At 45.5% G+C, this 25,396-nt stretch overlaps 1 protein-coding gene across 1 annotated transcript; it reads left to right on the top strand.

The window, feature by feature from the left end:
• The first annotated feature begins 21,712 nt into the window (after nt 1-21,712).
• On the top strand, nt 21,713-24,554 carry LOC123451223 (protein EARLY HEADING DATE 2-like). Its single transcript, XM_045128232.1, has 3 exons — nt 21,713-22,128; nt 22,236-22,659; nt 23,555-24,554. The coding sequence occupies exons 1-3, from the start codon at nt 21,966-21,968 to the stop codon at nt 24,141-24,143; spliced, it is 1,176 nt and encodes a 391-aa protein (XP_044984167.1). The 5' UTR covers nt 21,713-21,965; the 3' UTR covers nt 24,144-24,554.
• Nucleotides 24,555-25,396: the final 842 nt, after the last annotated feature.

The raw sequence follows: 25,396 nt of genomic DNA, 5'->3' as shown, positions 1-25,396 counted from the left end.
GGTCAAAATTTATCCTTAGTAACCGATGGACTAAGGAATTTTTCTCGATTATGGAGGTGGTTAAAGAGTTCGTCGTAAAGGGTTACGTTGATGCAAGCTTTGACACTAATCCGAATAACTATGAGTAGTGAAACGGATTCGTATAGTAGAGTAGATATTTGGAGTATTTCCGAATAGCACATAGTAGCAACATCTATAAGATGACATAAAGATTTGTAAAGAACACACGGATCTGAAAGTTTCAGAACCGTTGACTAAAACCTCTCTCACGAGCAAGACGTGATCAGACCCCATAACTATATGGGTGTTGGATTCGTTGGAATCACATGGTGATGTGAACTAGATTATTGACTCTAGTGCAAGTGGGAAACTGTTGGAAATATGCCCTAGAGGCAATAATAAATTAGTTATTATTATATTTCTTTGTTCATGATAATCGTTTATTATCCATGCTATAATTGTATTGATTGGAAACACAGTGCATGTGTGGATACATAGACAAAACACTGTCCCTAGTAAGCCTCTAGTTGACTAGCTCGTTGATCAAAGATGGTCAAGGTTTCCTGACCATAGGCAAGTGTTGTCACTTGATAACGGAATCACATCATTAGGAGAATCATGTGATGGACTGGACCCAAACTAATAGACGTAGCATGTTGATCGTGTCATTTTGTTGCTACTGTTTTCTGCGTGTCAAGTATTTGTTCCTATGACATGAGATCATATAACTCAATGACACCGGAGGAATGCTTTGTGTGTATCAAACGTCGCAACGTAACTGGGTGACTATAAAGATGCTCTACAGGTATCTCCGAAGGTGTTAGTTGAGTTAGTATGGATCGAGATTGGGATTTGTCACTCCGTGTGACGGAGAGGTATCTCGGGGCCCACTCAGTAATACAACATCACACACAAGCCTTGCAAGCAATGTGACTTAGTGTAAGTTGCGGGATCTTGTATTACGGAACGAGTAAAGAGACTTGCCGGTAAACGAGATTAAAATAGGTATGTGGATACTGACGATCGAATCTCGGGCAAGTAACATACCGAAGGACAAAGGGAATGACATACGGGATTATATGAATCCTTGGCACTGAGGTTCAAAACGATAAGATCTTCGTATAATATGTACGATCCAATATGGGCATCCAGGTCCCGCTATTGGATATTGACCAAGGAGTCACTCGGGTCATCTCTACATAGTTCTTGAACCCGCAGGGTCTGCACACTTAAGGTTCGACGTTGTTTTATGCGTATTTGAGTTATATGGTTGGTTATCAAATATTGTTCGGAGTCCCGGATGAGATCACGGACATCACGAGGGTTTCCGGAATGGTCCGGAAACGAAGATTGATATATAGGATGACTTCATTTGATTACGGGAAGGTTTTCGCGCATTACCGGTAATGTACCAGGAATGACGAATGGGTTCCGGATCTTCACCGGGAGGGGGGACCACCCACCCGGGAGGGCCCAAGGACCTTGGGGGTGGCGCACCAAGTAGGTGGGGTCAGCCCAAGGCTGTCTTGCGCAAGAGAGAAAGAAAAGCCAAAAGAAGAGAAAAAAAAGGAAAGGTGGGAAAGAAAAGAAGGACTCCACCTTCCAATCCTAGTTGGACTAGGATTGGAGGAGGACTCCTCCTCCCCTTGGTGGCGCAGCCCTTGGGGCTCCTTGAGCCTCAACGCAAGCCTCCCCTGCCCTCCTCCTATATATATGGAGCTATTAGGGCTGATTTGAGACAACTTTTGCCACGGCAGCCCGACCACATACCTCCACGGTTTTTCCTCTAGATCGCGTTTCTGCGGAGCTTGGGCGGAGCCCTGCTGAGATTGGATCACCACCATCCTCCGGAGCGCCGTCACACTACTGGAGAACTCATCTACCTCTCCTTCTCTCTTGCTGGATCAAGAAGGCCGAGATCATCGTCGAGCTGTACGTGTGCTGAACGCGGAGGTGTCGTCCGTTCGGCACTAGATCGGAGCGGATCGTGGGACGGATCGCGGGACAGTTCGTGGGACGGTTCGCGGGGCGGATCGAGGGACGTTCCACTACATCAATCGTGTTTCTTAACGCTTCTGCTGTGCGATCTACAAGGGTACGTAGATCGGAAATCCCCTCTCGTAGATGGACATCACCATGATAGGTCTTCGTGCGCGTAGGAAATTTTTTGTTTCCTATGCTACGTTCCCCAACAGTATTAGCCGTGGAAGATTGAAAATACAGTAACCCAACATCAACATAAGTAGAATTCAAGTTTGCTACAGTACCTAAGGAAGTGGTGGTTTGCTTTCTTATACTAAAGTTATCACGAGTTTCTGTTAAAGTTTCGTGTTGTGAAGTTTTCAAGTTTTGGGTGAAGTTCTTGTGGCCAAAAAGATAAAGAGTGGCAAGAGCTCAAGCTTGGGGATGCCCAAGGCACCCGAAGATGATTCAAGGATGCCATAAAAGCCTAAGCTTGGGGATGCCCCGGGAAGGCATCCCCTCTGTCGTCTTCAATCCATCGGTAAAGTTACTTGGGGCTATATTTTTATTCACCACATGTTATGTGTTTTGCTTGAAGTGTCTTGTATCATAGGAGTCTTTTATTTTTTTTTTGTGTCACAATCATCCTTTCTGCACACCTAGAGAGAGAGACATGCACTCAACGTGATTTTGTCAAGCTTCACTTATATCCTTTGGTTAGACAATTCAGCTCACGTGTGCTTCACTTATATCTTTTGAGCTAGTTGATTTTGCTCTTTGTGCTTCAATTATACCTTTTAGAGCATGGCGGTGCGTGGCTTGGTAGTTGATCTATGCTTTGAAAGTAGTCTCAAAAGGGGTAGTTATCCAAAGGGATACGAAAACTTCCACCTTCATGTGCATTGAATAGTTAGAGAAGTTTGATTCATCTCAACTAGTTTTGAGTTGTGGTTATGGTAATATTGAAGTTATACTAGTAAGGTGTTGTGGGTCTAGAAATACTTGTGTTGAAGTTAGTGATTCCCGTAGCATGCACGTATGGTGAACCGCTATGTGATGAAGTCTGAGCATGATTAGTCTATTGATTGTCATCCTTTGTGTGGCGGTCGGGATCGCGCGATGGTTTATACCTACCAACCCTTCCCCTAGGAGTATGCATTGAATGCTTTGTTTTGATTACTAATAAAACTGTTGCAACAAGTATATGAGTTCTTCATGACTAATGTCGAGTCCATGGTTTAGATGCACTTTCACCTTCCACCATCACTATCTTCTTTAGTGCCGTGCAACTTTCGCCGGTGCACAAAACCCACCATTAGCCTCCCTCAAAACAGCCACCATACCTACCTACTATGACTTTTTCAAAGTCATTCCGAGATATATTGCCATTCAACTACCACCATTACATGTGCCACCACGTCTACATTGTCATTGCATGATCGTAAGATAGCTAGCATGATGTTTCCATTAATGTCCATGCCATGCTAGATCATTGTCACGGTACACTATCGAAGGCATTCCATATAGAGTCGTCATTGCTCTAAGTTTTGAGTTCTAAGTGTGATGATCATCATTGATGGATCATTGTCCCATGTTAGGAAATAAAAGAGGCCAAAGATGCCCACCAAAAAAAGAGAGGCCAAAGAGCCCATCCAAAAAAATGAGAGAAAAAGAGAGAAGGGACAATGCTACCACCTATCCACACTTGTGCATATTAAGCACCATGATCTTCATGATTGAGAGTCTCTCGTTTTTTCACCACCATATAGCTAGTGGTAAATTTTCATTATATAACTTGGCTTGTATATTCCAATGATAGGCTTCCTCAAAATTGCCTTAGGTCTTCGTGAGCAAGCAAGTTGGATGCACACCCACTAGTTTTCTTTAAGAGCTTTCACATACTCTTAGCTCTAGTGCATCATTTGTATGGCAATCCCTACTCATTCACATTGATATCTATTGATGAGCATCTCCACAGCTCATTGATATGCCTAGTTAATGTGACCATCTTCTCCTTGTTTTTCTTGCAACCCCCACCACACTCCACACCACTTATAGTGCTAAAACCATGGTTCAAGCTCATGTATTGCGTGAGAGTTGAAAAGGTTTGAGAAAGTAAACGTGTGAAAACAATTACTTGGCCAATACCGGGGTTGTGCATGGTTTAAATTCGTTGTGCAATGATGATAGAGCATAGCCAGACTATATGATTTTGTAGGGATAACTTTCTTTTGACCTTGTTATTTTGAAAGTTCATGATTACTTTGCTAGTTTGCTTGAAGTATTATTGTTTCCACGTCAATAGCAAACTATTGTTTTGAATCTAATGGATCTGAACATTGACGTCACATAAGAGGAGTCACAAAGGACATCTATGCTAGGTAGCATGAAAGCATCAAACATTCATTCTTTATCACTTCCCTACTCGAGGACGAGCAGGAGTTAAGCTTGGGGATGCTTGATACGTCTCAAACGTATCTATAATTTTTGATGGTTTCACGCTGTTATCTTGTCAACTTTGGATGTTTTGTTTACCTTTTATATCTTTTTTGGGACTAACTTATCAACTCAGTGCCAAGTGCCAGTTCCTGTTTTTTCTGTGTTTTTGACTCTTTTTAGATCTAATTTTGAAACGGAGTCCAAACGGAATAAAATCCCCAAAATGATTTTTTCCAGAACGGAAGAAGATCGGGAGGCTTGAGGGCCAAGCAAGTGGGCCCACAAGCCCTGTTGCCGCGGCCAGGGGGAGGCCGCAGCAACCAAACTTGTGGCCTCCCTGGCGCTCCCCTGCCCTAGGTCTTTGGCCTATAAATTCCCTAAAAATCCCGAAAAAATCAGGGCGTCCACGAAAATGCTTTTCCGCCGCCGCAAGCCTCCGTTTCCGCGAGATCTCATCTAGAGACCCTTCCGGGTAACCTGCCGGAGGGGACTTTGGAGTTGGAGGGCTTCTTCATCAACATCATTGCCCCTCCAATGACTCGTGAGTAGTTCACTTCAGACCTACGGGTCCGTAGTTAGTAGCTAGATGGCTTCTTCTCTCTCTTGGATCTTCAATACAAAGTTCTCCATGATCTTCATGGAGATCCATCCGATGTAATCCTGTTTGGCGGTGTGTTTGTCGAGATCCGATGAATTGTGGATTTGTGATCAGATTATCTATGATATATATTTGAGTCTTTGCTGATTTCTTATATGCATGATTTGATATCCTTGTAAGTCTCTCTGAGTCTTGGGTTTTGTTTGGCCAGCTAGATCTATGATTCTTGCAATGGGAGAAGTGCTTGGTTTTGGGTTCATACCGTGTGGTGACCTTTCCCAGTGATAGTAGGGGCAGCAAGGCACACATCGTGTTGTTGCCATCAAGGGTAACAAGATGGGCTTTTTCATAGATATGAGATTGTCCATCTACATGATGTCATCTTGCTTAAGGCGTTACTCTGTTCTCATGAACTTAATACACTAGATGCATGCTGGATAGCGGTCGACGTATGGAGTAATAGTAGTAGATGCAGAAAGTATCGGTCTACTTGTTTTGGACGTGATGCCTATAGATATAATCATTGCCATAGATAACGTCACGACTTTGCGCGGTTCTATCAATTGCTCGACAGTAATTCTTTCACCCACCGCCTGCTTGCTTTCATGAGAGAAGCCACTAGTGAAGACTACGGCCCCCGGGACTATTCACACCTATCGTTTCCACTTTTGCTTTTACTTTGCTTTGTTACTTTGTTGCTTTCAGTTCTCACTTGGCAAACAATCTATAAGGGATTGACAACCCCTTCATAGCGTTGGGAGCAGGCTCTTTGTGTTTGTGCAGGTACTTGTGATACTCCTTCACTAGATCGATACCTTGGTTCTCAAAACTGAGGGAAATACTTACCGCCGTTGTGCTACATCACCCTTTCCACTTCGAGGGAACACCAACGCAAGGCTCTAAGGCCACGGGGGAATCCTTTGCATATTTTCCTAGGAAGTCCCTAAAGGCGTAACCGTAGCAGAAGGATTCCTGGTGCCGTTGCTGAGGAGAATCAAGACAAGAATAGTCTCCCGTCATCACGCTTGTTTTTGGTGCCGTTGGAAGGTCTTTTGTTGCAGTAGCACACATCTCCGCTGTGGTTTTTGTGTAAGTAAGATGCGATCATGCTAGATACCCATAGCAGCCACGTAAAACATGCAACAACAAATTAGAGGACATCTAACTTGTTTTTGCAGGGTATGCTTGTGAAATGATATGGCCAATGACGTGATGTGATATATTGGATGTATGAGATGATCATGTTGTAATAGTTAATATCGACTTGCACGTCGATGCTACGGCAACCGACAGGAGCCATAAGGTTGTCTTTAAACTAACATTTGTGTTTGCAGATGAGTTTACTATATTGCTAGGACGTAGCTTTAGTAGTGATAGCATAAGTAGCACGACAACCTCGATAGCGACACGTTGATGGAGATCATGGTGTGGCGCCGGTGACAAGAAGATCGTGCCGGCGTTTTGGTGATGGAAATCAAGAAGCATGAGAGGATGGCCATATCATGTCACTTATAAAAGTTTTGATCTCTCACTAAAATTTCAAGACGAAATTGTGTTCTCCCCGACTGTGCACCATTGCGACAGTTCGTCGTTTCGAGACACCACGTGATGACCGGGTGTGATAGACTCAACGTTCACATACAATAGGTGCAAAATAGTTGCACGCGCAGAACACTCGGGTTAAACTTGACAAGCCTAGCATGTGTAGACATGGCCTCGGAACACATGAGACCGAAAGGTCGAGCATGAATCGTATAGTTGATATGATTAGCATAGGGATGCTTACCACTGAAACTATTCTCAACTCACATGATGATCGGACTTATGTTAGTGAATTTGGATCATGTACCACTCAAATGACTAGCGAGATGTACTTTTTGAGTGGGAGTTTATTAGTAATTTGATTAGTTAAACTCTAATTATCGTGAACATAGTCAAAAGGTCTTTGCGAATTATGATGTAGCTTGCGCTATAGCTCTACCGTTTTTTATATGTTCCTAGAGAAAATTTAGTTGAAAGATGATAGTAGCAACTTTGCGGACTGAGTCCGTAAAACTGAGGATTGTCCTCATTGCTGCGCAAAAGGCTTATGTCCTTAATGCACAACTCGCTTTGCTGCACCTCAAGCGTCGTCTGTGGATGTTATGAACATCTGACATACACGTTTTTGATGACTACGTGATAGTTCAGTGCGTAATACTTAATATCCTAGAAGCAAGGCGCCGATGATGTTTTGAAACGTCGCAGAACATAAGAGATGTTCTAATATATGAAATTGATATTTCATGCTCATGCCCTTGTTGAGAGGTATGAGACCTCCGACAAGATTCTTTGTCTACAAAGTAAAGGAGAAAAGTTCAATCGTTGAGCATGTGCTCAGATTGTCTGAGTGCAACAATCGCTTGAATCAAGCGGGAGTTAATCTTCCAGATGAGATAGTGATGGTTCTCCAAATTCACGGCCACCAAGCTGCTAGAGCTTCGTGATGAACAATAACATATCAAGGATAGATATGATGACCCTTGAGCGATTTGCAATGTTTGACACTTCGAAAGTAGAAATCAAGAAGGAGCATCAATTGTTGATGGTTAGTAAAACCACTAGTTTCAAGAAGGGCAAGGGCTAGAAGGGATACTTCATGAAACGGCAAACTAGTTGCTGCTCTAATGAAGAAACCCAAGATTGAACCCAAACCCGAGATTGAGTGCTTTTGTTATGAGGGGAACGGTCACTGAGGCGGAGCTAGCCTAGATGCTTGGTAGATAAGAAGGCTGGCAAAGTCGACAAAAGTATATTTGATATACATGATATTGATGTGTACTTTACTAGTACTCCTAGTAGCACGAGGGTATTGGATACCGGTTCGGTTGCTAAGTGATTAGTAACTCGAAATGAAAGCTACGGAATAAACGGAGACTACCTAAAGGCGAGGTGACGATACATGTTGGAAGTATTTCCAAGGTTGATGTGATCAAACATCGCACGCTCCCTCTACCATCGGCATTGGTGTTAAACCTAAATAATTTTTATTTGGTGTTTGCGTTGAGCATAAACATGATTAGATCATGTTTATTGCAATACGATTATTCATTTAAAGAGAATAATAGTTATTCTATTTGTTTGAATAATTACTCTCAATGGTTTATTGAATCTTGATCGTAGTGTTACACATGTTCATAATATTGGTGCCAAAAGATACAAAGTAATAATGATAGTACCACTTACTTGTGGCACTGCCACTTGAGTCATGTTGGTGTAAAATGCATGAAGAAGCTCCATGTTGATGGATCTTTGTACTCACTCATTTTTTAAACGTTTGAGACATGCAAACCATACATGTTGGTATAAACGCATGAAGAAACTCCATGCGGATGGATCGTTTGGATTCACTTGATTTTGAATCACTTGAGACATGCAAAATCATACCACATGGAACAATAAAGTGACTTGTTGGAAGCAATGCATTTTGATGTGTGCAGTCCAATGAGTGTTGAGGCACGCAGTGGATTTCGTTATGTTCTTACTTCACTGAAAATTTGAGTAGATACATGAGTATTTACTTGACAAATCACAAGTCTGAAATATTGAAAAGTTCAAAGCTATTTCAGAGTGAATATCGTCGTGACAAGAGGATAAACCGTCTACGATATGATCGATGAGATGAATATCTGAGTTACGAGTTTTTGGTACGCAGTTAAGACCATGTGGAAATTGTTTCGCGGTTCATGCCACCTGGAACACCATAGTGTGATGATGTGTCTAAACATCATAGCCGCGCCCTATTGGATATAGCACATACTATGATGTCTCTTATCGAATTACCACTATCGTTTATGGGTTATGCATTAGAGACAACCGCATTCACTTTAAATAAGGCACCGCGTATTTCCGTTGAGATGACACAGTATGAACTATGGTTTGGAGAAACCTGAGATGTTGTTTCTTGAAAGTTTGGGGTTGCGACGCTTATGTGAAAAAGTTTCAATCTGATAAGCTCGAACCTAAAGCGGATAAATGCATCTTCATACACTAGTGGAGAAAGGGGTATTAGAACCGGTTGGTAAGGGCCTTTGGACCCGGATACACATCCGGTGCTACGTATCCGGGACTAAAGGCCCCCCACTTTAGCACCGGTCTCTTACAAAACGGTGCTAAAGGCCTCCACGTGGGCGCCGAAAAGTGCGTGCAGGCGGAGGACCTTTAGGACCGGTTGGTAACACCAACCGGTCCTAATGCTTTTTTTTTCTTTTTTTTTCCTTTTCTTTTCAGGGTTTCCGATTCCGTATTTCGGTGTTTCCGTGTTCCGTATTTTCAGGGTTTTCGTTTACGTGTTTCCGGTTCCGTATTTCCGTTTACGTCTTTCCGATTCCGTGTTTCCGATTCCGTGTGTCCGTGTTCCGTTTTTTACGAACACGTAATCGGAAACACGTATCCGGAAACACCGATTCCGTGTTTGCGGTTAAGTGTTTCTCCGATTCCGTGTTTGCGGTTAAATGTTGATGCACCAAATAAAAGTACATATATACATGTAACACGAAGTACTGGACCGATTATCATTACATAATTTGAAGTTCGTTTCCTATATATAGCTCTATACTTGCATAGAGAAGGGAGCTGGCTATTGGTTCATAGGATGGAAAAATTCTCCGCCTTCATCTATGACTTGCGTGAGGAGAAATCCTGCCAATTCCTCTGCAACTGCCTTGCAACGTTGGATTGGTCTTAGCATCGCCCGCTTTCGTTGCAGCTTTAAAAGAAGTAGATGAAAACAATTAAGTTATGAACAAAACTAACATAATTGATGGCAACATAAATAAAGTTATGAAGATCCGGTTACGTACCTCTAGATTTCTGGAAGTACGGGATTTCTCATTGATAATCCTGTGAATGTACTCACAAACGTAGTATCCACAATAATCAGTGCCCTGTGGTTGTTGCGGGACGCCCTATATACGAGAACATAATTCAGTCAAATTAATAATAATCAAGAGAATGGTAATGGTATTGAAACGAGGGTACGTAGTACTACTTACTTTGTTAATCTGAAAGTGGAGCTTGTCTGCCCATGTACCGGGTTCTTCCTTGATGAACATTTGCCAAACCCTGGCCGACAAAGAAAAATGAATACAAGAGTTAATTATTACTTACTTGATATCAGGAAATTAACGAAAAAGAGGCCGATGAACGAAAGAGGCCGATATATATATACCTTTGAAGCATCTGACGCGCGCTCTTCCATTTGTCAACGTCCCAGGTTAACGGGTCCTAGACTTCAACCACTCCTTGATCGATTCTAATGATGAACAATATGAAGTGGGACTTGCGCACGTGTACACACGCAGTCATGCATACTCATCAATTACACTTAACATCAGGTAAGCAAAATGGAATGTGTACAAGACAGTAACACTCACTTGAATGCGTAGGGCCAAAGTATTTCTTTTTTGGTACTTTGTCGCTTCAAAAACCTTAGCAAATCATCCGGTGTATCCTTGTTGAACTTTTCTATTGTCTCTTGATGAAACGAATACGGGTCAATGAACCCAAAGTCCCAGATTCCTGCCAGCCTGCATTCACGAATCTTCATTCTGCATAGTAGCGTACAAAAAGAATGTCTCGTGAGTGATAATTATACGGGCAATGAACGCGAGCTTAACTAAATAATTAAATTACACAAATAAATCACTTACAAACAGTAGCAGCTGACGATAGCTTTGTCGAGGGCACGTTGATTGTACATCTGAAAAAAATCATCGAACCCAATCTCCACACCGTACTCTCTGAAGTAGTGTTGATCCTGAACTGCCGCCATGATACAGTGTCTCTTTTGCCTTGCGGCCTCCAAGTACCAACCATGTAAATTCCATAGTTGGGTTGTTAGAGCACTAGGATTTTCGACCAGAGGCTGCTCGGGCTTATATTTATATACCACCTCAGCAATAGCGTAACCTACGTCGCCCATGCGTGGACCGGACACTGAAGCCTGGTCAGATAACACCTTGAGCGGGGCAATTGACTGTGCTTCTTGTTGTCCGAGCTGGGGAACTTGTTTCCCGCATTTCGTCTGCTCCGCCTGCTTCATCTGCTCCGCCTGCTTCATCTGTGCGGTGTGCATCTTTTCAATGAACCGTTCATAGTCTGAAAGGGGCGGCGGTGGCGGCGGTTCAGGATAATATAAGTTGTCGATGGTGCGCTCAATTTTCCACTTTGGTACGTTCTTCAGAGTTTCCTTCCAGATGTCTGGAGGGGGCTTCAGGGGAAACCGTGCGAACCATGCTTTGTTTTTGGCTTTCACGGCCTCGTCTAGTTCCTCCGGAGTCATCAGGCCTGGTAAATTCGGGGGAGTCTTGACTTTATTGGGTTTCCTTTCTCTCTTCTTGGGAGGACTCCCGTTTCTTCTGAACTGCAGCTTCCACTTTGCCGTACCCGTAGTGCGCGCATCCGTCGGCTCACTGGAGTGCATGGGCGATGGACACTCGGCCTCGGGCTCCCTATCTTCGTTGTGGGGTGGACTTGGAGGTGCGTTGGGGGGTGGACTTGGAGGTCGTGCATTCTCTGTACGAAAGTGAAAAAACTATTAAAAATAGGCTTACATGTGGTGCAACATTCAGTAATTGTTGGAGGTGGTGCATAATTGTACCTGGAGGAGTCGGTGGCCTTGGCGCCGCGTTAGGAAACACGATGTGTTTCTTCTTCCACAAGATGATACCAAGCTCCATTTCTCCCAGTGTCTTCTCACCTTCACCTCCAGGAATATCAAGCTCAATTGACTGGCATCCCGGCGTAATTGTTGACAACCCGACACGAGCATGGGATGCTGGAATCTGACCACCATGGTAGGTTGCTCCAGGTTGATTCGGTAAAGCATAGCCTGACGCCACCATGAAGGATATGTTCCCCATTGGCATATGTATCTCACAGTTTGTCTTCTCCGTGACATCATCCACGGGGTAGTGAGGCGCCGACGGTTCGACTGCAGGACCGTCTTCTAGCTGCAGCTGCGTGGAACCCATGCTGCTTCTATGCTGAGATGGGACGGCATCTGCTACAGGATCGTCTTCTAATTGCTTCCTATCAGCGTCAGGTGCAGGATCTTCTTCCTCCTCTTCAGTGTCAGGTACAGGGTGTCCCCCTTTCTTCAAGAGAAACGACACCTTTTCTTCTAATGTCGCTATCCGTTCCAGCGCCTTCCTCTTGCTTCTACCACGGCTTCTGTAAGTGCCAAGGTCCGCCGGAAACCCTTGGTTCCACGGGGTAGTGACTCCAAAGCCTCGTGTTCGTCCCCACTTTTCGGGGTTCCCGAGTGCCTTCGTCAACTCGTCGTTCTCTCTATCGGGAACAAAAGTTCCTATTCGAACAGCTTCTATTGCCTTCTCTAGATCTGATACGACTGGTCTTATTTTTTTGGACCATGGTCCCTCCGCAACAATCATCCCAGTCTCAGCGTCCAACGTTGCCCCATGCGCGAACAACCAGAACTTGGACCTATCGGGCCAGTCATGTGTCTGTGGAATGATATTTCTTTTCAGAAGCGCATCTTCATAGCGTCGCCACCTAGGCAGGGCAGTCATGTAGCCACCTGACCCCAAAATATGGTGATATTTCTTCTTCTTCGCATTCTCCGTATTTGTCGCTGATCGGGATGTAAAGACACCCGATTTCTTGTACGCCTTAAAATCAGGCCAAGCGTCTCTTATCTTCACTAGGTGCCCAGTGAAAACTGGATCTTCGTCCTTATATTTCTTCCACAAGTCTTTCTTCCACCTCTGGAATTGTGTGGCCATCTTCTTCAAAGCCCACTCCTCGACTTTCTTCTTCTTATCTTCCGCTACGCTGAAATTTAGCCAGACCGTGTCGCAAAGCACTCTTTTCAATCTGTCATCGACATAAGTAGCTCCAACGTTGGCGCCGGTCTTCGGCTTATTCCATTCTATTAAGTTGATCGGGACCAGGTCTCTTACAACAACTCCGCACTGATTTACAAATTTGCGATAAGTTTCTGGGGGTTCCAGTGGTTTGCCATCAGCAGCAACTTTATCGATCGAGTACCCTGCAGTATCTTTCAACCTTGCGGCCGGGCCTCGTTTCGACTTTGTCTCAGTACTTGCGCTAGGTGTTCCGGAGGGCACCTAAACGGGAAAATAATGATTCGTTAGTAAGTGCAATACAAATTAATTGTTGCGTCAACAGTGACTTGAGATATACATTGGCAGAGTTTGTTCCGGAGGGCACTTCTTCATCTACTACATCTTCTATATTCTCAGCTCCGTCACCGGAGTCGTTCAAAAATTGATTGCTAAACGCATGCCCACCGTCGTCATCATGATATATGGCCGTTGCATCTTCAAAAATCATCTGGCACATGTATCTTTCCTTCTCCGCCTCACCCATTTCCGCGAGCTGATCGGCGTGCTGATCATGTGGTTCTTGGGGATCCATAGCTCAACACCTGCTAGTAACAAGAATTTAACTTAGCAAAATTATTTACGGAAAAGTTTTACGGAACCGGAAAGTTTACGGAAAAGTTTTACGGAATCGTCGGAGTCGTAATCATCGCAAAGTTTTACGGAATCGTCGGAAAGTTTTACGGAATCGTCGGAATCGTCGGAAACTTTCCCCGCAGTTATGGAATTAATCATCGGAATCGTAGGAAAGTTTTACAGAATTGTAATCGTCGGAAAGTTTTACGGAATCGTCGGAATCGTCGGAAACTTTCCCCGCAGTTATGGAATCGTCGGAATCGTAGGAAAGTTTTACGGAATTGTAATCGTCGGAAAGTTTTACGAAATCGTCGGAATCGTCGGTTTAGGGTTTTACGGAATCGTCGGTTCAGGGTAAACTATGAATCGTCGGAATCGTCGGAATCGTCGGTTTAGGGTTTTACGGAATCGTCGGAATCGTCGGTTTAGGGTAAACTATGAATCATCGGAATCGTCGGAATCGTCGGTTTAGGGTTTTACGGAATCGTCGGAATCGTCGGTTTAGGGTAAACTATGAATCGTCGGAATCGTCGGAATCGTCGGTTTAGAGTTTTACGGAATCGTCGGAATCGTCGGTTTAGGGTAAACTATGAATCGTCAGAATCGTCGGAATCGTCGGAATCGTCGGTTTAGGGTTTTACGGAATCGTCGGAATATGATGAAGGCGGCTTCACGTAACTTTTTTTATAGGATGTCCTTACGTGAATATACGAAAATATGGATATACGAAAATATGGACGATATACCTTTGACGACGGCGCGGCGAAGAGGCGGCGAGGAGGCGACGTTGCGGCGAGGAGGCGGCGCGAGGATCGGCGAGGAGGTGGCGCGAGGAGGCCGCGCGCGAGGAGGCGGCGAGGATCGGCGAGGAGGCGGCGGCCGGCGCGGCGAGGAGGCGACGGCGCGGCGAGGATCGTCGGCCGGCGAGGCGGCGCGAGGAGGCCGCGGCGCGAGGAGGCGGCCGGCGCGGCGAGGAGGCGGCGGCGGCGCACGAGGAGGCGGCGGCGCGGGCGAGGAGGCGGCGCCGCGCGCGAGGAGAGGCGGCGGCGGCGCGAGGAGGCGGCGGCGGCTCGAGGAGGCGGCGGCGCGAGGAGGCGGCGGCGCGGCGAGGAGGCGACGGCGCGGCGAGGTGGCGAGGAGAGATCGAGGCGGCGAGGAGGCGAGAGAAGGAGAGAAGGCACGCGCGGGAAGGCGAGAAGTTGGCGACCCCGGAGAGGTATAGGGCCTTTAGCACCGGTCTTTGTTAGCAACCGGTGCTAAAGACCCTTTAGCACCGGTTGCTAACAAAGACCGGTTCTAAAGGGTCCAAATTCGGGCGCGAAGAGAACCCACCTTTAGGACCGGTTGTTGTTACAGACCGGTCCTAAAGGTCACCTTTAGGACCGGTTGTTGTTACAGACCGGTCCTAAAGGTTTTTTTCCTTTTTCTTTTTTCCTTTTTTCTGTTTCCTCTTTTCTTTTTTTTTGTTTCCTTTTTCTTTTTCCTGTTTCTTCTTTTATTTTTCTTTTTTCTTTTTTCTGTTTCCTGTTTTCTTTTTATTTTTGTTTCCTTTTTCTTTTTCCTGTTTCTTTTTTTATTTTTCTTTTTTCCTTTTTCTGTTTTCTGTTTTCTTTTTCTTTTTGTTTCCTTTTTCTTTTTTCTGTTTCTTCTTTTATTTTATTTTTTTGTTTTCCTTTTCTGTTTTTTTTTACATTTATTTACAAATTGTCAAAATGTCATTTTTACACTTAAAAAATAAAAAATGATATTTATCAAAATGATCAAATTTAGTGGAAACTGGTCAAATTTAGTGGAAACGGGTTTAATACATTATTACACATCACCAACAACACCCCCTATCTATTTTTCTTCTTGCCTTTCTTCTGATTGCGCCGTAACCATGGACTATCTTCATCATTTAACGGGATGCTTGGATCATCTTTGACTTTGAAGGGAGGAATTTCATCAAATTTATTGTAATCTTCTGACATGTCTGTCTTGTCCTCGACTCCCACGATGTTTCTTTTCCCTGAAAGAACTATGTGGCGCCTTGGCTCATCGTCTGATGTATTCGCTTCCTTATCTTTTCTTTTTCTCGGTCTGCTAGACATGTCCTTCACATAGAAAACCTGAGCCACATCATTGGCTAGGATGAATTGATCATTGCCGTACCCAAGATTCTTCTGATCCACTGTTGTCATTCCGTACTTCGGGTCTACCTTCACGCCTGACAGGTTGAACCATTTGCACCAGAACAAAGGGACCTTAAAGGAAGGTCCGTAGTCAAGTTCCCATATCTGCTCTATGTAACCATAGTATGTGACTCTTTGCCCGTTGTCGTCTTTTGCATCAAACCGGACGCCACTGTTTTGGTTGGTGCTCTTTTTATCTTGGTCTGCTGTGTAAAATGTGTTACCATTTATCTCGTACCCTTTAAAGGTCAATACAGTCGAAGATGGTTGCTTGGCCAACAAGTATAGCTCATCTTCAACAATGTTGTCATTAATGAGACGTCTTTGCAACCAACCGCCGAAAGTCTTCGCGTGTTCTTTAGCAATGAAATCTTCAGGTTGCTCCGGGTATTCCGAGCGTAAAATATCCTTGTGTTCCTGGATATATGGAGCCGCCAAGCTGGAATTAACTAGAACTGTGTAGTGTGCTTGAGTGAAAGATTGCTCGTCCATACATGTTGTTGATTTCTTTCCTAGCGTGCCTTTTCCACGCAGTCTCCCCTCATGGCGCGACTGAGGAACACCGATCGGGTTCAGGTCAGGAATAAAGTCAACACAAAACTCAATGACCTCCTCTGTTCCATAGCCCTTGACCATGCTTCCTTCTGGCCTAGCACGGTTTTTAACATAATTCTTCAAGACTCCCATGAACCTCTCAAAGGGGAACATATTGTGTAACAATACAGGACCGAGAACGGAAATCTCTTGGACTAGGTGAACTATGAGGTGCGTCATAATATTGAAGAAGGTTGGTGGGAACACCAACTCGAAGCTGACAAGACATTGGACCACGTCCTTCTGTAAACTTGGTAGAGTTGCTGGATCGATTGCCTTCTGAGAAATTGCGTTGAGGAATGCACATAGCTTCACAATGGGTACTCGCACGTTTTCTGGCAGAAGCCCCCTCAATGCAATCGGAAGTAACTGGGTCATGATCACGTGGCAGTCATGAGACTTTAGGTTTTGGAACTTTTTCTCTTCCAGGTTTAGTATTCCTTTTATGTTCGACGAGTAGCCAGACGGGACCTTGATACTGCTCAGGACTTGGAAAAAGATCTCCTTCTCTTCCTTGGTAAGAGCGTAGCTGGCAGGACCTTTGAAATTCTCTCGATTCATCAGGTCGTCTCGTTCGTGCATACGTTTGTGGTGCAGCCGTGCTTTTGGTGTATCTCTCGACTTCTTCCCATGCACGCCCAATAAGTTTAGCAGGTTCACGCAAATATTTTTCGTCACGTGCATCACGTCGATCGCAGAGCGAACCTCTAGGAATTTCCAATAGGGTAGTTCCCAGAATATAGATTTCTTCTTCCACATGGCTACGTGGTTGTCGGCGTCATTCGGAACAGATTGTGCGCCAGGACCCTTACCAAAGATTACTTTTATATCTTTGACCATGTCATATATATCAGTACCTTTAGGGAGGGTTGGCTTCCTCCGTGTATCTGCCTCGCCTTTGAAATGCTTTCCTTTCTTTCTTACGGGATGCCTGTCTGGAAGAAATCGACGATGCCCCGGGTACACATTCTTGCCTATATGTATACTTTCAGTCTCGCCTAAACAGTGTGTGCATGCGCTGTATCCCTTGTTTGACTGTCCTGAGATGTTACTAAGAGCGGGCCAATCATTGATGGTTACAAACAGCAACCCTCGTAGGTCAAATTCCTCCTGTTTGTACTCGTCCCACACACGTACACCTTCGTCAGCCCATAACTCTAAAAGTTCATCAACCAGTGGCCTCAGGTACACATCAATGTTGTTGCCGGGTTGCGACGGGCCTGGGATAAGCACTGGCATCATAATGAACTTACGCTTCATGCATAACCAAGGAGGAAGGTTATAGATACATAGAGTCACGGGCCAGGTGCTATGACTGCTACTCTGCTCCCCAAACGGATTCAGGCCATCTGTACTTAGACCAAACCTTAAGTTTCTTGGGTCACGTGCAAAGTCCTCGTACTTATCGTCGATGTTTCTCCACTGCGACCCATCAGCGGGTTGTCTCAGCATATCGTCTTCCTTACGGTCTTCTTTGTGCCATCGCAGCAACTTGGCATGCTCTTTGTTTCGGAACAAACGTTTCAACCGTGGTATTATAGGAGCATGCCACATCACCTTGGCAGGAACCCTCTTCCTGGGGCGGTCGTCGCCCTCAACATCACCAGGGTCATCTCGCCTGATCTTATACCGAAATGCACCGCATACCGGGCAGGCATTTAAATTCTCGTGCTGACCGCGGTAGAGGATGCAGTCATTGATGCATGCATGTATCTTATGCACTTCCAATCCTAGAGGGCAAACAACCTTCTTTGCTTCGTACGTACTGCAGGGCAGCATGTTATCTCTTGGAAGCATCTTCTTCATTATTTTCAGCAGCTTTTCAAATCCCTTGTCAGATATTCCATTCTCTGCCTTCCATTGCAGCAATTCCAGGGTGGTGCCCAGCTTTTTCTGGCCATCTTCGCAATTTGGGTACAACAATTTTTTGTGATCTTCTAACATGCGCTCCAACTTCAACCTCTCATTTTCACTTCCGCAGTTTATCTGTTCTTCACGAATGACCTGACGAAGATCATCATCAGACTCATCAACAATGTCCTCAAGTTCAGGCTCGTCTTCCCCCATTTCAGTATCACCGTGTTCACCGAACATAGGATAGTTATCATTATCCTCTTCTTCTTCATTGTCTTCCATTACAACCCCTCTTTCTCCGTGCTTGGTCCAACAAAAATAACTGGGCATGAAGCCTTCTTGCAACAGGTGGGTGTGTATGGTTCTTGAGTTAGGGAAATTCCTCTTATTCTGGCATTTTTTACATGGACAAAAAATAAATCCATTCTGCCTGTTTTTCTCAGCCACATTGAGAAAACTATGCATGCCATTAAGGAATTCGGGACGACGTCGATCACTGTACATCCATTGCCGGTTCATCTGCATTATATAAATTTATCAAAAACCATTATGCTAAATCATCATGACTAAATTAATTAATTAATACAAAAAGTTGATCACACGTTAAAACCAAAGTAGCGTAGTGACCATACATATATAGTTCTCATAAAAACACACACTGAAACCAACCATAAAAACTCTCTCTAATTAATGCATTTAAAAACAACAACAAATGCGATCAAAATCGCAACAAAGGTAACAATTGACCCGACGGCATAATGATACCAAGCCTCTTTACTAATTGCATATTTTCTAATCTTTCTAATCTTCAGACGCATTGCGTCCATCTCGCTCTTGTGACCATCGACGACATCGGCAAGAACCTTTTCCAAGGTCATCTTCTCTCTTTCAGTTTTTTCCAACCTTTCTTCAGTTTTTTTCAATCTTTCTTTCAGGGCAACATTTTCTTGTTCAACTAAGTGTAACTTCTCACCAATAGGGTCGATTGGCATTTCCGGTTCCACTACCTCCTAGATAAAAATATCTATGTCAAGTTGGTCGGCGTAATTAATTGTCATATAATCAGGAAATGAAAATATGTAGTTATAAAAGATAATATACCACATCCGAATCATAGACTGGACGAGGGCCAACGGGGACGGATATCAAAACCATGACGCTATACATATTAAAAAAATCTTACACAATAAGAAAATTATATACAAGTAAATATGTAAATCATACAAATCAAAATTTGTTTTGGTAAATAAAAACAATAGGCTTACCAAGGTTGTGTCGGTGACGGGGCGATCGACGGCGGTGAGGAAGGGGACAAGGCGCGCGACACTAAAAAAAACCACAAATCATAATTAAATTTGAGCTCAAATTGCATATGTATACATAACAAATGATGAACTCTCTCTAGCTTAGGCATTTCATCAAACACCTAGCTAGCACAACAAAAATGAAATGAGCAAGAAAACGAGCAAAACTTGCAATGCCGGAAGAGGGAATGTTGATGCTAACCGTAGGACCGATGGGTGCCAACAATCTTGACAAATGGTGGAGAAAAATGGGGATGGATTAGAGCTCCCAAGAGGAAGGAGAGAGCAAAAATGGAGTTGATCTCGAGCTAGAAAAAATGGGTGGAATATAGGGTGCTCAGGGAGGAAGGAGAGGAGGGCTTTAGGACCGGTTTGTGTCAAAAACCGGTTCTAAAGGGTCTGACAGCGGGGCCCTGCAGTTGCTGCAAAAATGAGAAAACCTTTAGAACCGGTTTGTGATACAAACCGGTTCTAAAGGGTCTGTCCACTGGGCCCCCCTCCCTGCAGCAAACGGTCCAAAAACCTTTAGGACCGGTTTGTGTTACAAACCGGTCCTAAAGGCCTTCCGACCATTTGCTGCAGGAAGGGGGCCCAGCGGACAGACCCTTTAGAACCGGTTTATATCCAATCCGGGTCAAATGTTGTTGGCTCAATGCCCTGTTTTCTACTAGTGATAGGATATCCAAAACAGTTGGGTACATCTCGTATCTCAGATCCGGAAGCAAACTGTCTGTTTCTAGAAACGGGTCCTTTCTCGAGGAAAGGTTTCTCTCGAAATAATTGAGTGGGAGGGTGGTGGAACTTGATGAGGTTAGTGAACCGTCACTTCAACCAGTGTGTAGCATGGCGCGGGAAGTTGTTCCTGTGGCACCTACACCAATTGAAGTGGAAACTGGTGATGGTGATCATTGAGCTTCGGATCAAGTTACTACAAACCTCGTAGGTCGATAAGGTCGCGTACTACTACAGAGTGGTACGGTAACCCTGTCTCGGAGGTCATGTTGTTGAACAACAATGAACCTACGAGCTATGGAGAAGCGATGGTGGGCCCGGATTCCGACAAATGGCTGAAGGCCATGAAATGCGAGAGAGGATCCATGTATGAAAACAAGGTGTGGACTTTGGAAGAACTACTTGATGGTCGTAGGACTATTAAGTAAAGGTGGATCTTTAAAAGAAAGACAGACGATGATGGTGAAAAGTCACCATTAAGAAAAGCTCGACTTGTCGCAAAGATGTTTCTGACAAGATCAACGAGTTGACTATGATGAGACTTTCTCACTCGTAGCGATGCTAAAAATCTGTTGGAATTATGTTAGTAGTTGTTGCATTATTTATGAAATATTGCACATAGGATGTCAAAACATTGTTTCCTCGATGGTTTCCTTGAGGAAAGGTTGTATGTGATACAACCAGAAGGTTTTGTCGATCCTAAGGATGCTAACAAGTATGCAAGCTCCAGCGATCCTTCTATGGACTGGTGCAAGCATCTCGGAGTTGGAATATACGTTTTGATGAGATGATCAAAGCTTTTGGGTTTGTACAATGTTTATGAGAAACTTGTATTTCCAAAGAAGTGAGTGGGAGCACTATAGAATTTCTGATAAGTATATGTGGTTGACATATTGTTAATCGGAAGTAATGTAGAATTTCTGTGAAGCATAAAAGGTTGTTTGAAAGGAGTTTTTCAAAGGAAGACATGGATACAGCTATTTGAACATTGAGCATCAAGATCTATAGGGATGGGTGCAGGGCCGTCGGGGAAACGGCGGAAGGGGCATGACGAATGAACGCTTGGGCCGGCAAGATGGGCGCGTGGGCCACGCTCGCCGGCTCCTGGAGGGTGGCGGGGAGGGCACCGGTCATCGAGGGGAGGGAGGGGAGAGGTATGACCAACGCGGGGCTGCAACCTCGCGGCGGAGGAAACCCTCGAGGGAGCAAATCGAGCGAAGGGAGACCGAGCGAGCCCGTCAAATTGTTTTCTCGGGCGGAAGGGCATTTTGCCTGTAATTTTGCTCTCAAACAAGGGTAGACCCTTCAAATAGAAATGTTTTTCTTTTGCCGGAGCTTTAGAATTGCTAGAATCGACCCAAAACGGTGCTTCTAAGTTGCACCGTCAAATGTGATTCAGTTTTCACAATTCTACAAAATCAGATCGAGTTATTTTGAGCTTATGAATTTTGTGACCCTAATTCTTCATAATCGGGTGAAAAGAACTGGGCCTGGTCTGGGGTATCACTGTGCTTTCGCTAGCGCCACCCCCTTTTTGTTCTGGCAACTGCAGGCTGCAGGAGGGGAACGCCTCGCCTCACATCTCCTACTCCTCCTCACATGGTCCTCTCTGACGCCTTTTCCTGCAATCCGATCGCTTCTCCAGTCCTATCTAGCTAGCTCTCCCTCGCCTTATTGACCCCAGTACCACCCTCTCCTGCTCAGTCTGCACAGAAGCTGAGCTAGCAGTACCATATCAGTGGTAGCCTCCCCCGAGACCACACATCTAATCCACCTAGCTGGAGAGAGAAGCTAGCTAGGACCGGCCGGGAGACGAAAGAGAAGGGTGAAGATGATGCTCTGTGATCTCTCTTCTGACCACCAGCAGGCCACCGGATCCAACCCCCACGTCCTGCTGAGCCCTCTCTTCGCGCCGGCACTGGCAGCTACGTCGACGCTGCCGCTGGAGGAGCCCGCCAGGGCCAAGAGGAAGAGGAGCCAGCCCGGAAACCCAGGTACGCAAAGCTAAACCTAGATCATCAACTGCTCCAACTTTTGCTAGCCCATCAAGCTGATCGATCGGGGGAATTTGTTCTCGTGGCTTTTCTGGCTGGAACGGAAGACCCTAGCGCGGAGGTGATCGCGCTGTCGCCGCGGGCGCTGGTGGCGACCAACCGCTTCGTGTGCGAGGTCTGCAACAAGGGGTTCCAGAGGGACCAGAACCTGCAGCTGCACCGCCGCGGCCACAACCTCCCGTGGAAGCTCCGGCACCGCGCCACGCTGCCGCCCAACAAGCCCGGCGCCGGCGCCGCGCCGCGCAAGCGCGTGTACGTCTGCCCCGAGCCCACCTGCGTCCACCACGACCCGGCCAGGGCGCTGGGCGACCTCACCGGGATCAAGAAGCACTTCTCCCGGAAGCACGGCGAGAAGCGGTGGAGGTGCGAGCGCTGCGGCAAGCGCTACGCCGTGCACTCCGACTGGAAGGCGCACGTCAAGAACTGCGGCGCCCGCGAGTACCGCTGCCACTGCGGCATCCTCTTCTCCAGGTGCGTACGTACGTGCGTGCGTGCGTGCGTGTGGATAAATCTCTAGTCGCACCGGGCCTTAATTTGCATCTCTAGCTGTTTGTTCGATAGGATCTCTCTAACTTTGATCTGACTCAAGGTACCCAATACCGACACTAGTACATAGTTTGTTGGCGATTTCAGGGTGGAAATTACAAGAGATTCACTGGATGCTGTAGATATATACATACATACACTTTAGAACGCTTCTTACATGGGAAATTTCCACGACGATATCGATCGCTAATTAATTCATCGATATCGCTCTCACTGCGTGTCACGTAGACGTAGGTCTTCCCTTCTCACTTGATGTATACACTTTTGGCCCTGCAGTTTTCGAGTTTCCCTTTCCCTTGAAAACCTGCAGCGAGCACTTAAGTTTGGCTGTGTAGGCATGAGGCCGTGTCCATATATGGTATCTAACCAAGAGGCATTGATGAAACACTTGGTATTTGTAGGTAGCCTGTCTCTGCAGTAGAATCGTTTTCATACTTCCATTTCCTCTCACACGCTACCTGCATTAGCACGGGCAATTAAAGATGCGGTTTCAAGCAAGTACTGGCTGTTGAAGATGCACAATGCTAGTACTACTTTGCATATGAACACACACACACACACGGAATACATCATGGAATCTACATCTCCAGCTATCATCTGCATCTGCATGCGAAACCTTGACTTCAATCATGGCTCTCCCTCTCTCTCACAAGTCACAACCCCACACACATACGCAGGAACTTTTCTTCACCAAAGTTAAATACAACCTTTACATCCATGCATGTATATATGAGTGTTAGCCAACAAGTTCTGATTATTTCGCGTCATCATATACGGAATATATGTGATAACTAACATGCTCCTCCATGCATACATGCAGGAAGGACACCCTGATGACCCACAGGGCATTCTGTGATGCCCTAGCTGAAGAGAGCGCAAGGCTTGTCGCCGCTGCAAACAACAACAGCAGCACCATCACCACCACCTGCATCAACGACAACAACAATAGCAGCAACAACAGCGGGCACCACAACAACAATCTACTCATGACAAGCAACAGCTCACCACTCTTCCTTCCTTTCTCCGGGCCTCCTCACGCTCAAAACCCTAACCCCCTCATGTTTCTGTCCCAAGAACCTCACCACCACCAGCTGCTCCCTCCGTTCCAACCCCTGACATATCTTGATGACCTCCCTATGACCGGCAGCGGTTCGGCCGTCAGCACCCACATTGTCGGCTTCGGTCTTACTCCAGAAGGTTCGTTGACTATGCACGCCGGTGGCCGCCGCCTCACCAGGGACTTTCTGGGTGTCGACGATGCCAGTGAGCTCGAGGAGCTGCAGATGTCAGTGCCATCGTACCAGGAACACTCCATCGGCCCTACCACCGCCTGTTGCGCCGTCGACCTGACCAGGCAGTACCACGGCCGCCTGCCGCGGATGAACGAGCCGTGGAGCCACAACTTCTAGAGACTCACCAACAACTCAACAAGATGACCACTAAAGACTTGGCAACCAAAAACTAGCCTCGCCGCACGTTACCTAGCTCTCCTGTCAATGTTTCTCTTCATGCATGCTTAATTTCCCTGTCTTTGACGTAATTAGGGTCGTTTGATCGATCCTGTATGTTCCTTTTCGGATATTTCTTCTTCTTCTCTGTGAAAGATGCCCGTTGACTCGTCAATGAAATCCAAATGTCGATACATCATGCATGACCCCTGGTGTTAATGTCTTCATTTTGGATGCATGCACGTACTAGCTGGCTACTCATTTTATTTTCACTCCCTGCGTCCTGCGTGCAAACCAGGAGGATAGTCAAGACACATGTGTCCTTTCAAATTCGATACATGATAAAATACATGGTCGTAATTTTCGATGTTATTCCTCCGTCCAATAGTATAATACTCCATCCAATCGATAATAAGTGTTTTATCTTATTCTCGATCGAAGGGAGTATGTTATTACAGCCAATATGTGTATTTTGCTACCTGTAGAGATATTTGCCCTTATCTTATAGGCGAGAGAGGCCTCACCCATCTTCACTACGGGGACAACGCAATCCCGATGGCCGAAGGCTCGAAGGAAGATATCCAACACCTTAAGTTTCTCCTCCTGTGCTTCCAAGAGATGTCCAGGTTGACGATGAACTTCGCCAAAAGCAAAGTAGTGATGGTGTAAGGACACTCCGTAGAGGAGGCACACCGTATTGCTTTTTTAAAGAAGGGGGTTAAATCCCCTGGATCAATAGAAGCATACAACCATTTTTATTAATTATTTCACGAAGGAGTGACAAGATCATACATCAAGCCACTCGAAGCCAGCACTCACACCTACAAACATGATAATGTCGAGTGCTCTCATTCTTCATATCGAAAACCGATGCCATAACCGACCCATCCCTATAACGTTTCGGAACAACAATCAGCGCAGCAAACCTAAAGCGTATACCACTTGCACACGTTTTGGAAGCAGCCATCATCATCGAACCGTTGTCCCATCTTCAGGAGAGAGATCCGCATCACCCTTGTCAGTCCGTCCATCCGTCGACGCCACCACGGCGCCCAACAGCGCCACCGCCCTACGCTCGTCCATCCTGACATGAAGGCTTCGGAAGATCTGTCTTGCGTAGCACTTGCCGAACAGGCATGACACAACATACCACGTGTCGGCAAGACATGACTTGACATCTCCACCGATGCTCTGTTTAAGATGAAGCCGCTCCA

This window comes from Hordeum vulgare, chromosome 4H, assembly GCF_904849725.1.
Source record: "Hordeum vulgare subsp. vulgare chromosome 4H, MorexV3_pseudomolecules_assembly, whole genome shotgun sequence".
Classification (NCBI taxonomy): domain Eukaryota; kingdom Viridiplantae; phylum Streptophyta; class Magnoliopsida; order Poales; family Poaceae; genus Hordeum; species Hordeum vulgare.
The sequence above is the reverse complement of the archived record's forward strand: the minus strand, read 5'-3'. Positions and strand labels throughout refer to the sequence as shown.

Excerpts from the sequence above, each read along its gene's own strand:
- LOC123451223 (XM_045128232.1), top strand. The coding sequence starts at position 21,966 with ATGATGCTCTGTGATCTCTCTTCTGACCACCAGCAGGCCACCGGATCC. Across the intron at positions 22,129-22,235 it reads GAGCCAGCCCGGAAACCCAG|ACCCTAGCGCGGAGGTGATC; the intron begins GTACGCAAAGCT and ends CTGGAACGGAAG. Across the intron at positions 22,660-23,554 it reads TGCGGCATCCTCTTCTCCAG|GAAGGACACCCTGATGACCC; the intron begins GTGCGTACGTAC and ends GCATACATGCAG.